This window comes from Geotrypetes seraphini, chromosome 1 (genome assembly GCF_902459505.1).
Source record: "Geotrypetes seraphini chromosome 1, aGeoSer1.1, whole genome shotgun sequence".
NCBI classification, from domain to species: Eukaryota; Metazoa; Chordata; class Amphibia; order Gymnophiona; family Dermophiidae; genus Geotrypetes; species Geotrypetes seraphini.
The window spans coordinates 398,481,374-398,496,808 of record NC_047084.1 but is presented as its reverse complement, the minus strand read 5'-3'; the positions used below and the strand labels follow the sequence as shown (position 1 = coordinate 398,496,808).

At 46.3% G+C, this 15,435-nt stretch overlaps 1 protein-coding gene across 1 annotated transcript in view; it reads left to right on the top strand.

Annotated features, from left to right (window-relative positions):
• The window catches only part of GNE (glucosamine (UDP-N-acetyl)-2-epimerase/N-acetylmannosamine kinase), a 547,927-nt gene that overhangs the window by 100,221 nt on the left and 432,271 nt on the right, over positions 1–15,435 (top strand). The window contains 1 exon segment of the mRNA XM_033917983.1: positions 11,332–11,783. Coding sequence (XP_033773874.1) covers positions 11,332–11,783 — 452 coding nt within the window.

Sequence of the window (15,435 nt, the reverse complement as noted above, 5' to 3'; positions counted from 1 at the left end):
TCACATAAGCGCATGGTCCCAATCTCGGTGAGTGCCTCTACATTGGCTACCGGACCATGTTGCTGCACCTTCGGTACCAGCGAAAAAGCCTACACCTTCCTTACTGGTGCTTACCCTTAAGCAGAAAATAGATTCTTTGCTTAGGGAAGAGCTGTGGGAGCTTTCCAAATGCTGGTCCCGACACCTCTTTTTTCGGTGTCAACACCCTCCGGTGCTGGTCCGGCCTGAGCATACCACAACACTGACCACCAGCACTGTTGATGTTTCTTCCATGAGAAAAGATAGTACTCGATATTCCAGATCATGGACAAGTGTAAGGTGATGCATGTTGGTAACAAAATCTTGTACACGAAGACACCCCAGAAAAGAGACTTGGGAGTACTAGTCGACAAGTCGATGAAACCATCCGCGCAATGCACGGCAGCGGCGAAAAGGGCAAACAGAATGCTTGGAATGATTAAGAAGGGGATCACGAACAGATCGGATAAGGTTATCATGCCGCTGTACCGGGCCATGGTACGCCCTCACCTGGAATACTGCGTCCAGCACTGGTCACCGTACTTGAAGAAGGACACAGTACTACTCGAAAGGGTCCAGAAAAGAGCGACTAAAATGGTTAAGGGGTTGGAGGAGTTGTCATACAGCGAAAGATTAGAGAAACTGGGCCTCTTCTCCCTCGAACAGAGGAGATCGAGAGGGGACATGATCGAAACATTCAAGGTACTGAATGGGATAGACTAAGTAGATAAAGACAGGTTGTTCACCCTCTCCAAGGTGGGGAGAACGAGAGGGCACTCTCTAAAGTTGAAAGGGGATAGGTTCTGTACAAACAAAAGGAAGTTCTTCTTCACCCAGAGTGTGGTGGAAAACTGGAACGCTCTTCTGGAGTCTATCATAGGGGAAAACATCCTCCAGGGATTCAAGACAAAGTTGGACAAGTTCCTGCTGAACAACGTATGCTGATAGGGATAGTCTCAGTCAGGGCGCTGATGAGCAGGGATGCGCGCTCCTGGTTCTCTCATTCACTTCTATTACAGCTATGGTGAGCCTCTTCAGAGACGGGGATGCTGAATCAGCTGTCAGCAGCGCACGTGGAAGATCGTTCAGTCAGGGTAAATATTACAGCTTTTTTGGGCCTCCCACTCTGAGCTTAGGCTCCCTCAAAATGAACATCTCCCCTGCTGTAGCTAGTAGGGATCCCCAAGCCTCACCAACTGACAGCCACCTCCTCCCCCTCCAACATCCCAAGTTCTGCAGCTGGCAGCAATATTGCAGAGCTGCTGCCTTCCCTCCTCCCTGCCTCACCTTTGGCTTTCATGCATGCATGAAAGCAGGGGCAGCTTGAGGATATTGCCATTGGCTGCAAAGCTTGGAGATTTTGAGTTGCCAGACTGGAAGAAGATGTCTTCAGTTGGCAGGGCTTGGGAATCCCCACTAGCTCAAGTATTTATGTTTAAATGATTTTTATTATTCCAGCAGTAAGAAGCAAATACAAACAATAGTACCATTCAGGAAATAACATTTTCAACAATATAATCAGTTCCCCTCCCATCCCCCCCTCCCCTCCCCAAGAATCCATGGCCAGTCCAACAGCTGAGAGTGGGAATAAAATCTTAAAGATTCAAAAGTCTACTGCGAGCACACGGTGTGATGTCCTGCCAGAAGTGCTCCCACACCTGACAAAATTTGCGACCCGGGCCAAGAGTCAAGTCTCCCACCATGCGTCTCTCCAGTGTTGCGTGCACTATCATTAGGGATCTCCATTGTGCATATGACGGGGGATCACGGGAGAGCCAGTTGGTGAGGATGGCTTTTTTTCCCATCAAAAGGGCTCTGGAGAATAAATGCTGACATTCCCCTGGGTTTGGGCGAGGCTATATTATAAAATCCAAATAACGCCCTCGGTTGCGGAAGCCATCGCCTTCCCCAAAGCGATGTGATATATAGGCCAAGATGTCTCTAAAACTGTTGGATTGCGGGGTAGGCCCAAAACATGTGACTCAAAGATGCGTGAGCCTGATTGCATTTCGGGCAAGAATGCGACGCAGTAATCCCCATCCGGGCTGCACGTTCCGGTGGAATGTAAAGTCTAAGAACAATTTTCAATTGCATTTCCCAGTGAGTAATATTGGATGACACCTTCTGAATGTTCTTCAGGACCCGTTGTAACTGTTGAGCAGTCAACTGGCAATGCAAGTCCTCAGCCCACGCTGTCGCTAATATATCCAAATTCGTATTTGGTTGGCAATCCCGGATCCCCACAATATGAAATCGTAGAGAAATCCTCTGTTGGGCTGAAAGGCTGAAGAGTTCCGAAAGCACCTCCCTGCAGACTTCAGTAAGGGCAGCCACTGGGAGGGACTGAACATAGTGACGGATCTGGTAATAGGTGAAGAGATCATTAGCCTGTAGGTCAAAAGTCTGTTGCAGCTCGGCAAATGTGACCAGGTTTCCCTCCTCCGAAAACAGGTGAAAAAGATATTGTAGACCTTGTGCTTGCCACCTAATAAAGGTGGCATTTTGCATGCCCGGCTGGAAAGCTCCATTGCCCAGTATAGGCAAATATAAAAACACCCTAGAAGACAATTTGGCTGTTTTACAAACCCATCTCCATGTCCTTCTGGCCGGCGTAAAAATGGGGTAATGAGACACCAAAGGACGCATCCTCGGATCCGCCACATGTAGAAAATAGCTCACATGGAAAGGAGCCAGCAAAGATAACTCCAGTGGTGTAGCAGAAAAATCAGATGTTCCTCTAAACCAATCATTAATATGTCTCATCTGACAAGCCATAGCATACCAACGTACATTTAATAAACCATAGCCCCCCCTATCCCTGGGCAGACACATCCTTAGCAAGGGCATACGTGGTCGCTTACCACCCCATAGAAAACGCTGTAGCTCTTTCGTTAAACGAATGTTATGGGCATGGGACAGCAGCAGAGGTAAAACCTGAAAGCGATATAACCATTTGGGAAAGAGCACCATATTAAAAAGGGCTACCCGACCCGCCACCGATAAGGGAAAAGTGGACCAATTCTGTAGATGTTGTGAGGTGTCTTGAAGCAATGGGGTGATATTGCTGGAGTACAGGGTCGTAAGGTCTCGGGGGATCTGTACCCCCAAATAGCGAATTGAAGCCTGAACCCACGTAAATGGGAAGTGACCACTCCATGTCTGTTGTAGTGTCATGGGGCTAGCTAGGACCATAGATTTCTGGTAGTTCAACGTAAATCCCGAATAAAAGTTGAATTCGTCAAGCGCTTGCAATAAATATCGAACAGAGTGAGCGGGGTCAGTTAGCAAAAATAATAGGTCATCTGCAAAGGCCAACACTTTGAGTGAATGAGTCCCGAAGTCCACTCCCACTATGTTGGGGTCCTGAGACACTGTGAGAAGAAAGGGTTCGAGGTACAATAGAAATAAGAGGAGTTCCCCTCTCAATACGAACCAGCCAGATATCCCCATACAATTTAGCACTTCAGAGAGGTACGTCCAATTGACCTGGTTGAACGCCTGTGCCGCATCCAAACTGAGTAGAAGCATAGGAGTGTGATGAAATTGCGTGTGCGCTAAGGCTATCAATGCTTTACGTATGTTGTGTACTGCTTGTCTACCCTGTACAAAGCCGACTTGTGTGGATGCAATCACATCGGGGAGAAGGGTCGCTAATCTATCAGCTAAGATTTTGGACAGAATTTTGATGTTTACATTCAGCAAAGAAATTGGGCGATAGGACTCGGGAGCAGAACTGTCTTTGCCAGGCTTCAATATCAACGTGATTAAAGCCTCATTCGCTTCTCCTGGGAAATGTTCATCCTGGATTACCTGGGAGTAATAGTCCCTTAAAAAAGGACTAAGCTGCCCTGAGAGCAGTTTATAAAATTCTGCCGTAAAGCCATCCGGCCCTGGAGCCGAAAAATTTTGTTGATTGTGGATAGCTTTATGTAGTTCTTTAGGGGTGATGGGTGCATTAAGAAACCTAACATCCGAGTCAGAGAGCGGCTGTAAACCGGAATCCGTGAAATAGTCCTTAATAAGGGGTTCAGCTCCCTAGTCCCGGCGCCCATATATCTTCCCGAAGTGGGACTGAAAAATTTGTGCTATGTGTTCACTAGTGTGTTGAAATTGGCCCGTACTATCCCTCAATCCCAAAACATAACGGTGACCCCGCACCTGGGAAGTCAAGCGGGCTAATAACTTCCCTGCCCGATTTCCATAGCGATGGTAGCAAAATTTTTGATACAAGAGCATTTTCACCGTGCGCTCATGTATATAGGAGTTGAGGGTCGTTTCCACGGAAGCTAAGTGTTCCCTAGCATGGCGGGTCGGGAACAGGGTATACTGACGCTTAGCGCTTGCTAGTTCTTTTTCCAACCGCAGTATTCCCCGGGACAAACGGTGATTACGCGCTATTACATAAGCTATACAATCTCCTCTGAGCACCACCTTAGCCGTGCTCCAAAACAGTGTCGGATCAGTGCTATGCTGACCATTAAAGTCTAGGAATTCACCCCATTTAGTCGTTAGGTATGTTTTGAAATGGTCATCAGAAAATAGATAACTAGGGAAGCGCCAACGTACAGGTCCGCGTAAACCGAAGCTCACATTCACATCTAGCCAGATCATCGCGTGATCTGAAATCACCGCCGGGCCTATTACCGCTGCATCCACATTTAGAAATGCTCTGCGCGTGGTAAGGATGTAATCTATCCTAAATTGTGTGTTATGTGCTCTGGAGTGGTGTGTGTAATCCCGTTCAGTGGTATGGAGAATTCTCCACGGGTCCACCAGATCTAAAGTGGCGCAAAGATAGGGCAGGCCTCTGGTATGAGATATACTCGCACCAGGTCCCGGCTGAGAACGATCACAAGTCGGGTCAAACACCTGATTGAAATCCCCTGCAATGTATACCGGATCAGTAACCCGCCCAAGAAGCATGGCAGTTAGAACCTCAAAGAAGGAATGGTCATAGGTATTAGGTGCATATACATTCATCAAGTAAAAGGAATATGTGTCTACTGACAACTGCAGCAAGAGGTAGCGGCCCTGTAGGTCCGAGGCTACTACTTTCGCAGTGTAAGGCAATGTCTTACTAATCAGTATCGCCACCCCTGCCCGTTTATGAGTTGAAAATGCTGCATGCACTGGGGCTACCCAGGACCTCCTCAATTTCTGATGTTCCAAGTCTGTAAGTCGGGTTTCTTGCAGACAGGCTATGTCGACCTTATGTCGTTTGAGCTGTGTTAAAATTTTTGTTCGTTTTATGGGAGAGGTAATGCCCGAAACATTCCAGGATACTATTCTCAAAGTGTTAGCCAGCAGGTATAAAAGGGGCTAGTACAAACATATAAAATGCTAAGTGCGGAAAAAATCCAACCCGGGTTCCCAGCCATACCCAGGGCAGCCACATGACGCTCAGGACCTGCCCGAGCAGCACCAGTACCATGGTAAATGTCAGGTGCAGGAGTCTCGCAGCAGGGTCTGATCCCACCCTTCCCAATAATCGAAAGAATACCAGCAGCAACCACGTGGGCCAAGGACTCCCCCCCATTGGAACCCCAACCCCCTCTACCTTCCCAACCTTCTCCCCAATTGCATGGTTGTGGTCACAGCCTCAGGTTCACCCTAGGCAGTCCCAAAGGTGTGAAAGATCACAAAACAATGCCACTCCGGGCCCCGAGTTCCCATACAGTAAATACAATAGTCATAAGAGCAGTCTGCAGAGCAAATAAATGTTAGGATGAGCTCAAATATACAGTATATCAATTTCTGAACTAGAACAGGAAAAAACCACAAAATTGTAAACAAACTTAAACCAGAATAGCAAGTAACAGCCATATTATCTGAGATCCAGGCTTCCCCCAAACCAGGAGATCCCGGTGCATCCACAATGCCACAGGCACACAGGAGCATGTGACAAACAAGGAAGCACACCATGTGCCCTTTCATGCAAGGTCCGACTGGGGCAACACCTGAGTGTTCACATAAAGGGCCGTCTCAGCCGCGGCCTCAAATACCTGCCAGCGTCCCTGATGGTAAATTTTCAAAGTGGCTGGATATAAAAAGAGAAAGCGTATTTTTTTTTCAGCCAAAGAGGAGCAAAGTGGGTAGAATTTCTTCCTGCGCTCCGTTAGGGCCACAGAGTAGTCCTGGAAAATGCGCACCTTAGACTCCTCAAATGCTAAAGTCTCCCGAAGTTGTTTATATTTGCGCAAGATTTCCACTTTATGGTTATAGTTTAAAAGTTTGGCTATTACCATGCGAGGCCTCGCCTCTCTTGCTTGTTCTTGGCCTAGCCGGTGTGCTCTCGCCAGTCGAATAGGCCCCAGGCCCTCCTTCAAGGGAAAGGAACTGGTCAGCCAGGCCTCCAGCACCTGCAGGAGCTTAGGACCGGGTACTGTTTCCGGAATCCCCAAAAAACATAAGTTAGATCTTCTGGATCAATTTTCAAGATCATCCAGTCTTTCTGCTTGTTTTTGAGTCAGAGCCTGCAGTTCCTGTAACGTGGTGTCATGTGCTTGCTGTGTATCCTCGACGCTGGAAACCCGAGTCTCCAGCGCTGTGGTGCGGCTAGTAGTCGCCATAAGTAGATCTTCAAGCTTTTGGAGCTGTTCAGAAAGTTTTTCTATGCTGGGCTGCATTGCCACTGTTACTGCTTGAGTAAGGGCCGTCAGCGCCTCCGGCGCTATTTGCTGAATCGCGGCTGTGGAGGTGACCGGCGCCATTTTGTCAGCGCCGTGCTGCGAGTGGTCCCGATCCTTTTTTTGAGTGCTGGTGGACATCGGCGACGTTAGAGAGGACAGAAATCTGTCCATATATTGTGCACAGCAAGCGCTGTAAAGCGCTATCTCCCGGCTCACCTCCAAAGGCTAGTAACAGGGCGCTTCAGGACTCGGGGCCCGGGAGCTCAGGCAGCCTGCTTCTGCCTTGGCTCAGTGCATCACGTGATCTCTCTAGCTCAAGTATTTATAAATTGCACTCAGGCAGGAAGAAACTTTGGTGCCCATCCACTAATTTTGGGCTCCAGTCCCTCCCCAAATCAGCTGTATATGACTAAGCCACTGAATACAAAAATAATTGTGATGCACATATCCCAAAGCTAATATATTCCAGTTAATAAATTCAAAATAATACCATTTTTTCTACCTTGTCTGGATGTTTTGTTTTTCCATCTTCTTGGTCCCTGTTGTCTGGATGTTTTGTTTTTCCATCTTCTTGGTCCCAGTTTCTCTTTCAGTTTTTTCTCTATCTTCAACTAATGTCTACTGTCCATTTTTTTCTCTTCTTCTCTCATTCTATTTCCTTCTTATGCCTGTCTCCAACATATTGATTTTTCCCTCAGCTTTCTTAACTTTTTCTTTTCTGCCTCTGTCTACTCAAATCTTGCTTTCTTTCTCACCCTTCTTCTTTTTAAATGTTCAGCTATCTCTCAATTCTCCATCTTCTCTGTCTCTAGCTGTCCCATTTTCCATCTCATTCCTTTCCCAGCCTCCTATTCCCTTCTATTTACTCCCCATTACCACATTTCTACCACTGTACTCACTGCTCTCTCACTCATCTTGTCATCTCCATTTTGACCTCATCCACATGGCTCACTACTTTCAGAATCCCCCTCCCTCTCTCCACTGGTCAGGCTATAACGCCATCCCTTTCTTTCCATCCCCCTAACATCATCTTATCCCAGCTCTCTTCCCTCCTGCCCTCCCATGGTTCCATCTCTCCTCCTCTATCTCCATGGTCCAACATTTTGCTCCATCTCTTTTCTGTTTTTCTTCTTCCATCCCCCCTTGATGTTGAACAATAAAATGGAGGAAAAAAAGAGAGAGATGCTGCATCTCTCTGCCTTCCATCCACAGGCCTAACATTTCTCCCTCCCATCCCCAGATCCAACTTCTCTCCCTTTCTCTTTCCAACTGTCCCCCACCCCATCTCTCCCCCCTGCCTGCCTGCCTGTCTCCCTTCTCCAGGTCCACCATTTCTTTCTTTCTCTTCCCAACAGTTCTCCCTTCAAGTATCTCTTTCCCTCTTCCTCCACACTACCCCAGGTCCAACTTCTCTCCCTTCAGACCATTGCCTACCATCTCTCTCTGTCCTCTGTTTCTTGTCTCATAAGCTCTCCCCCAAGCCCAATCTGGCACTTCTTTTAATACCCTCCCACCCAAAAAAATATCTGAACAAATCCCCCTTGCTTTAATCATCTTATCCTCACTCTCTTCTTTCTAGACAGCATCTGTCCTCTCTCTGTCTTCCATGCAGCATCAGCCCCTTCCATCCACTGTCTGCCCTCTCTCTGCCCCTTCCATTTCTCTCTCTGCTCTCTCCCCGTTCCATATGATATCTTCCCTCTTTCTATTCTCCTTCCATAAACTGTCTATCCTGTACTCCTTCTCTCCTTTGTATATGATTCATTTCAGCTTCACCCCTCTCTCCATTTTTCTGTCTCCACCCCTCTCCTATGCTCTGACATCTTTCTTCTCCTTTTCTTCCTTCCTAACCACTTCACCCTATGGTCAGACATCTCTATCTCCGTCCCTTTCCTCCCCCATGCCCTGATACCTCCTCTCTGGCACCTCTTCTCCCTCTGGTCTGGCATTTGTCTCCTTAGTTTCCCTTCCCTCCCCCATGCCCTGGCATCTCTCCTCTCCTTCCAACTCCCCCTTCCCCTCCATTATCTGGCATCCCCTCTCATTCCTTTCTCTCCTTCCTTCCTTTCCCCTGGCCTGGCATCTGTCTCCTTTCCTCCCCTCCCCTCCCATGCTCCGGCAACTCTCCCTCCCATGGACTTGACATCTCTCATTCCTCTCCCTTTTCCTTCTCCATCCTTCCCTCTCTCTCCCCAATTGAGTGCAGCAGCAGCAGCAGCATTTTTCCCCTCCCCCCCAACACCCATCAGCAGCGCAGCATTCACCCCTAATTACCCCTCATGGCCAAGTGAAGCATTTGCTTAATACCGCTGTTCTCCAGCAGGGTCATGCAGAGCACTGAGTTGTTGGTCTTGTCCATGGAGCAGTGCTGTAGGTTCCACATGGCCACGTGCAGCAAGGGTCGGCACTTGTGCACACTGGGGAAGGGCTCAATGGGCGCACATGCCACCTGCAGCTGCCCCGGCACGGCTCACCCCCGGCAGGGTCATCAGCTCCTCCTCAGAGACCGTGTTGATATTCAGTCACTATAGGCTCCCCAGGATCTGGCTGAAGTTACAGGCGGCACTGAACTTGCAGCTCTTGGAGCAAAAGCCATACCTGCAGCGTTTGCTCAAAGCCGTGGGCAGCGTCTTCCATGCACCTCCTGTGGCTGATCTGGAAGCGTTCCCTCTGATGTTGCAACGTCAGAGGGAAACACTTCCGGGTCAGCCGCAAGAGGCGCATAGGATCCGCTGCTCATAGCTTTAAGCAAACGCTGCAGCAAGACGGAGGAGGGAGCTGGCAGAGGAAAACACCGCCTCGTGAGCGGGGCTGCACAGAATTCTTCATGAGGCCGCGGGTTGGACACCCCTTTCCTACAGCATCCAGGAACATGGTCTCTCTACTGCAGCTGGAGTTACCTAGTTTCAAATCTATCCTCAGATAATTGAAGTCACCCATAATAATTGCGTTGCCTCCCTTGCATTTGTGTTTAATCTCGTCCGTCATTTCTTCATCAGTCTCTTCGGACTGCCCTGGGGGTCGGTAGTAGATGCCGATCTTCGTATCCGTTCCATTTGTTCCCGTTATTTTGGCCCATAGAGACTCTACCTTATTGTTCATTTCTGGCGTGTTCTCTCTGGTAGACTCAATTTCCTCTTTTATGTATAGGGCAAAACCCCCCACCTTTCTGTCCTACTCTTTCTCTGTGGTATAGCTTGTATCTTGGTAGTACAGTGTTCCAGACATCCTCTTTCCACCATGTTTCCATGATGCCGATGATGTGTAGGTCATCTTTTTGTTTTATACCTCCAATTCCCCCATTTTATTTCATAGGCTCCTTGCATTTGTGTACATACACTTAAGTTTGCGGGCCTGTTACTTTCTTGCACTTTCTGCCTCCTTCACTTCTGTTCCTTTCGATCCACCGGGATTTCTATCTTGCCTATGATCCAGTGAGTCTTCCCTGCAATCTTCTTGCATGGTATCCTCTGGGTATACCGTTTCCCGAACCATCGACTCTTGGTCGACTGTCAGCTTTCCCTTCTTAGTTTAAAAACTTCTCAATTTCTCGCTTGATGTTGCTTGCAAGTAGCCTCGTTCTGTGCCATTTGAGGTAGAGTCCATCCTTCCTGTATAGCTTGCTCTTCCTCCAGAACGTTGTCCAGTTGCGCACTTAGTGGAATCCTTCTTCATCACACCAGCATCTCATCCATGCGTTGACTGCTTGCAGTTCTGTCTGCCTCTTTCCGTCTGTCCTGGGTACCAGTAAGATCTCTGAGAACGCTACCAGTGGCGTTTTGATCTTCAGCTTCCTTCCTAGCATTCGGAACATCTCCTTCAGTGTTTCCCTGCTGTAGTTCTCCCACGACGATTGCTGTCTTCTCTATCTTCTCTTGTCTCTCTAGCCACAGGTGCGTGTCTTTGGTGTACGTCCATCTCTCTAGCCACAGGTCTGTGTCCTCGGTGCACTTCCATCTTTCCTCCTCCCGGCATTGGCCTACACTGGACTCGTCTTCCTGTGGGTTCCCTGCTGTTTCCAGGTCCTGCTGCTCTGTCATCTAGTCCTTTCTTGTGATTTTCCTCCAGGTGGTCCTCACTCTCTGTAGATGTATCTTGGCAGTTCCTCTGCTGTTCCACAGCCTCTCTGTATGCCTCCTCAATGAACTTCTCCAACTCCCTGACTTCTTCTTTGATGTTCCTCTCTTCCATGGTGTTCTCTGCCTCCCTGACTGCTTCTTCAATGTTCCTCTCTTTCATGAAGTTTTCAGCCTCTCTGATCTCCTCAACTACTTGAAGTGCCTTTCGTTCTAGTACTCTGCCCTCCAGTAACTTGACTTGTGTCTTCAGGCCCTCCAGTTCCTCGCATCGAGTATGACTGCCTCCCAGAGGGGGGGTGGGGTAGTCTTACATATTTTAAACGGTGCAGATAATGTAGACTACTGTATTTACAAGTGACACATACCATAATCCACCACAAGTTAAAGTTTAACACAACAGTGCACTTCCAATGTGTTAGAATTAATTTTAATTCTATAGATATTAAGATTGTAAATAATTTTCATGCTTCCTTGAGCAAAGAGTATCGTAATACCAAACTCTTCCAGGTCATTATAACAAAGTTTTTCTTAGTGGTTGTTTCTGTACTATCTTTTGAGCAGTTTGTCTGACATAATATAAACTTTTTCTGCTTCCCCTTCCTTAGGAACACATACCGCATGATTGAACAAGATGATTTTGAAATCCAGGCAAGATTGCATACTATTGTAAGAGGGGAGGATGAAGCAGCCATGGTGGAATCAGTAGGCCTTGCACTTGTAAAGCTTCCAGATGTCCTGAACCGCCTGAAACCTGATATCCTCATTGTCCATGGGGATCGATTCGATGCTTTGGCCTTGGCAACATCTGCAGCATTGATGAATATTAGAATTCTGCACATTGAAGGAGGGGAAGTCAGTGGAACCATAGATGACTCTATCAGACATGCTATCTCCAAGCTGGCTCATTATCACATATGCTGCACTAGGAGTGCTGAGCAGCATTTGATAGCCATGTGTGAGGACCATGATCATATCCTTTTGGCAGGTTGCCCCTCATATGACAAGCTTCTGGATGCCAGAAATAAAGACTATATGAGTGTTATTCAGGCATGGTTAGGTATGTATTGCATTTACTTTCTTGCCTATTATATTTATTAATCTCCTTTCCTAGAAAAGATCTAAGGCAAAAAATAAAACATATTGTGCAGTATGAAAATGTGGGGAAAAACCCAAATAATAAAAGTAGCATGAAGACAATATAAACCAAAACGTTTGGAAACCAATATAAAATATATATAATCTGATCTCAAGAACCTTAAGGCATCACCAAATATTAATGCTAATAGTTTAGTGTAAGATTTAGCACATGTAATTGATCCACTCATAGAGATTAGTTCCCTCTATACCCAATGTTTGTGTATTGTACTATGTGTTTCATCTTCCTTTCAATCTCTGAGCAGGGACTTTGTGAGCATTATTTAGGACAGTGATTCTCAACTGGCGTATCATGAGGACCTGGGAGGTATGTCAAGGAAAGTGGTTTTTGAAATGGCGGCAAATCTGTCTCTGTCCACTCTTTCTAAGCCCTTCATGATCTTGAAGGTTTCTATCATGTCTGTTACTCTGTTACAAATCTTGGTATCATCTGCAAAAAGGCACACTTTTCCTTCCAACCCTTCAGCAATGTCACTCACAAACATATTGAACAGGATTGGCCCCAGCACCGAACCCTGAGGGACTCCACAGCTCACCTTTCCTTCCTCCGAGCGACTTCCATTAACTACCACCCTCTGATGTCTGTCCAACAGCCAGTTTCTAACCCAGTTCACCACTTTGGGTCCTAATTTCAGCCCTTCAAGTTTGTTCAACAGCCTCCTATGAGGAACTTTATCAAAGGCTTTGCTGAAATCTAAGTAAATTACATCTAGCATGTAATCTGGTCACCCAATCAAAAAATTCAATCGGGTTCGATTGGCACGATTTACCTTTTGTAAAGCCATGTTGCCTCAGATCCTGTAACCCATTAGATTCAAGCAAGTACACTATCCTTTTTTTCAGCAGCACTTCCATTATTTTTCCAACAACTGAAGTGAGGCTCACCGGCCTGTAGTTTCCTGCTTCATCCCTGTGACCACTTTAATGAATAGGGACCACATCCGCTCTCCTCCAATCCCCAGGAATCATTCCCATCTCCAGAGATTTGTTAAACAAGTCTTTAATAGGACTCGCCAGAACCTCTCTGAGCTCCCTTAGTATCCTGGGATGGATCCCGTCTGGTCCCATCGCTTTGTCCACTTTCAGTTTTTCAAGTTGCTCATAAACACTCTCCTCCGTGAACGGCTCAGAATCTACTCCAGTTTCTCGTGAAACTTTGCCAGACAATCTTGGTCCTTCTCCAGGATTTTCTTCTGTGAATACAGAACAGAAGTATTTGTTTATCACATTTGCTTTTTCCTCATTACATTACATTACATTTGTGATTTCTATTCCGCCTGTGCCTTGCGGTTCTAAGCGGATTACAGTTAAAAGAGATCAGGACATTACCGAGAGAATTACATTACAACGATTTAAGTAAATTACATGTTGTGGTATAGAAATACAAGTATAAGATATCTGGATTTATCAATAGAATAACTTGACAGGGTACAAGTAGTTACAAGGTTCAGTGGGGAAAACAATATAGGCAACTGAAGAAAGATACCTAACTTTGAAGGAATCAGTTAAGTGGATACCTAAGGGAGATGCTTATTTAGGAGAAGGTTAAATGGATACCTAAGGGAGATGCTTATTTAGGAGTTTGGATATTTTTGGTAAATGAGGTTCAAGGGGATGACTAGTGTGTTATTTGCTGGGGAGAGTGCATGTGCGATTGGGGAGGGGAATATTAAGTAAGGACGTGTTTTTTGAAAATAAATGTTTTGATTTCTTTCCGAAACACTTTGATGTCTGTTGTTTTGATCATCAGTTTGGTGATGGTGGGGTCAATTTTCGCTGCCTGAGTTGCTAGAAGGCTGTCGTAAAGTTTCTTATGTCGGGTACCATTATGAGGGGGGAAGGTGAAAAGATTCTGAGTTCTTCTTGATCTGGGTAGTCGGTAGCGGCAAAGACGGTTGTTCAGGTAATTGGGGGCCATACCATCATCACTCATCACTCTCCACATATCGGTTCCCAGCATCTTTTAGTTTAGCAATTGCATTTTTCATCTTCCTCCTTTCACTAATATATCTGAAAAAAATTTTTGTCTCCCTTTTTTACATTTTTAGCCATTTGTTCTTCCGCCTGTGCTTTCGCCAGACGTATCTCTCTTTGGCTTCTTTCAGTTTTACCCTGTAGTCCTTTTAGCACTCCTCTTCTTGGGTTTCTTTATATTTCACGAACGCCAACTCTTTCGCCTTTATTTTCTCCGCCACTAGTTTGGAAAACCATATCGGCTTCCTTTTTCTCTTGTTTTTATTGATTTTCTTAACATAAAGGTCCATAGCCATTTTTATCGCTCCTTTCAGCTTAGACCACTGTCTTTCCACTTCTCTTATGTCCTCCCATCCTAACAGCTCTTTCTTCAAGTACTCTCCCATCACATTAAAGTCCGCACGATAATCTTCCACAACAGGTAATTGAGGCAAGCAGCGTGCCAGATTTTAAGAAAAGATGGGATTGGCATGTGGGATCTCTTCATGGAGGTAGTTAGGGGGTGGGCCATTAGTGTGGGCAGACTAGATGGGCCGTGGCCCTTTTCTGCCGTCATGTTCTATGAAATCTAGGACTTTTAAGTATCGTGCGGCCGCTCTCCACTTTAGCCGTTATATCAAACCAAACCGTTTGATGATCACTACTTCCCAGGTGAGCACCCACTCGAACATTAGAGATACTCTCTCCATTTGTGAGGACCAGATCCAATATCGCTTTTTCCCTTGTGGGTCCCATCACCATTTGTCTGAGCAGAGGCTCTTGAAAGGCATCCACAATCTCCCTACTTCTTTCCGATTCCACAGATGAAACATTACAGTCCGCATTCGGCAGGTTGAAATCTCCCAACAGCAGAACCTCCTCTTTCCTTCCAAACTTTTGGATATCCACAATCAGATCCTTATCAATTTGCTGCGATTGAGTCGGAGGTCTGTAGACTACACCCATGTAGATAAAAGTTCCATCTTCTCTTTTCAGAGTGATCCATATCGCTTCTTCCTTTCCCCAGGTCCCTTGCATTTTGGTCGCTTGGATATTGATCTTTAAATAGAGAGCTACTCCTCCACTTTTTTGACCATCTCTGTCCTTCCTAAAAAGATTATATCTCGGTATGTTTGCATCCCATCCATGTGATTCACTGAACCATGTCTCTGTGATAGCGACAATATCTAGATCTGCCTCTAACATCAGGGCTTGCAGATCATGAACTTTGTTGCTTGGACTGTGAGCATTTGTGGTCATCGCTTTCCAGCTATTTTTCAGTGGTAATCTCCTTTTTCGTATGGATTTTTGTTTTGTTTCACTTTCCGTTGCAATACTAAGAAATGAGTTGCTGATATTGTTTATGTTGCAATCTTTACTACTATCACATCTTTTCTTTTGCCAGGGGTGGTCACTATACTTTTAGCACAATGGGACGCTGAGGCGTTTCTTTCTTTCTTTCTCTCTCCCTGGCCCCCTGTCTGTCTGTCTGTCTCTCTCCCTGGCCCCGTGTCTATCTGTCTTTCTGTTTGTTTGTCTCTCTCCCTGCTCTGCAAGGATTTCATTTCCTTTCCAGTTGGTTGGGAGGGAGGATTCGGCTT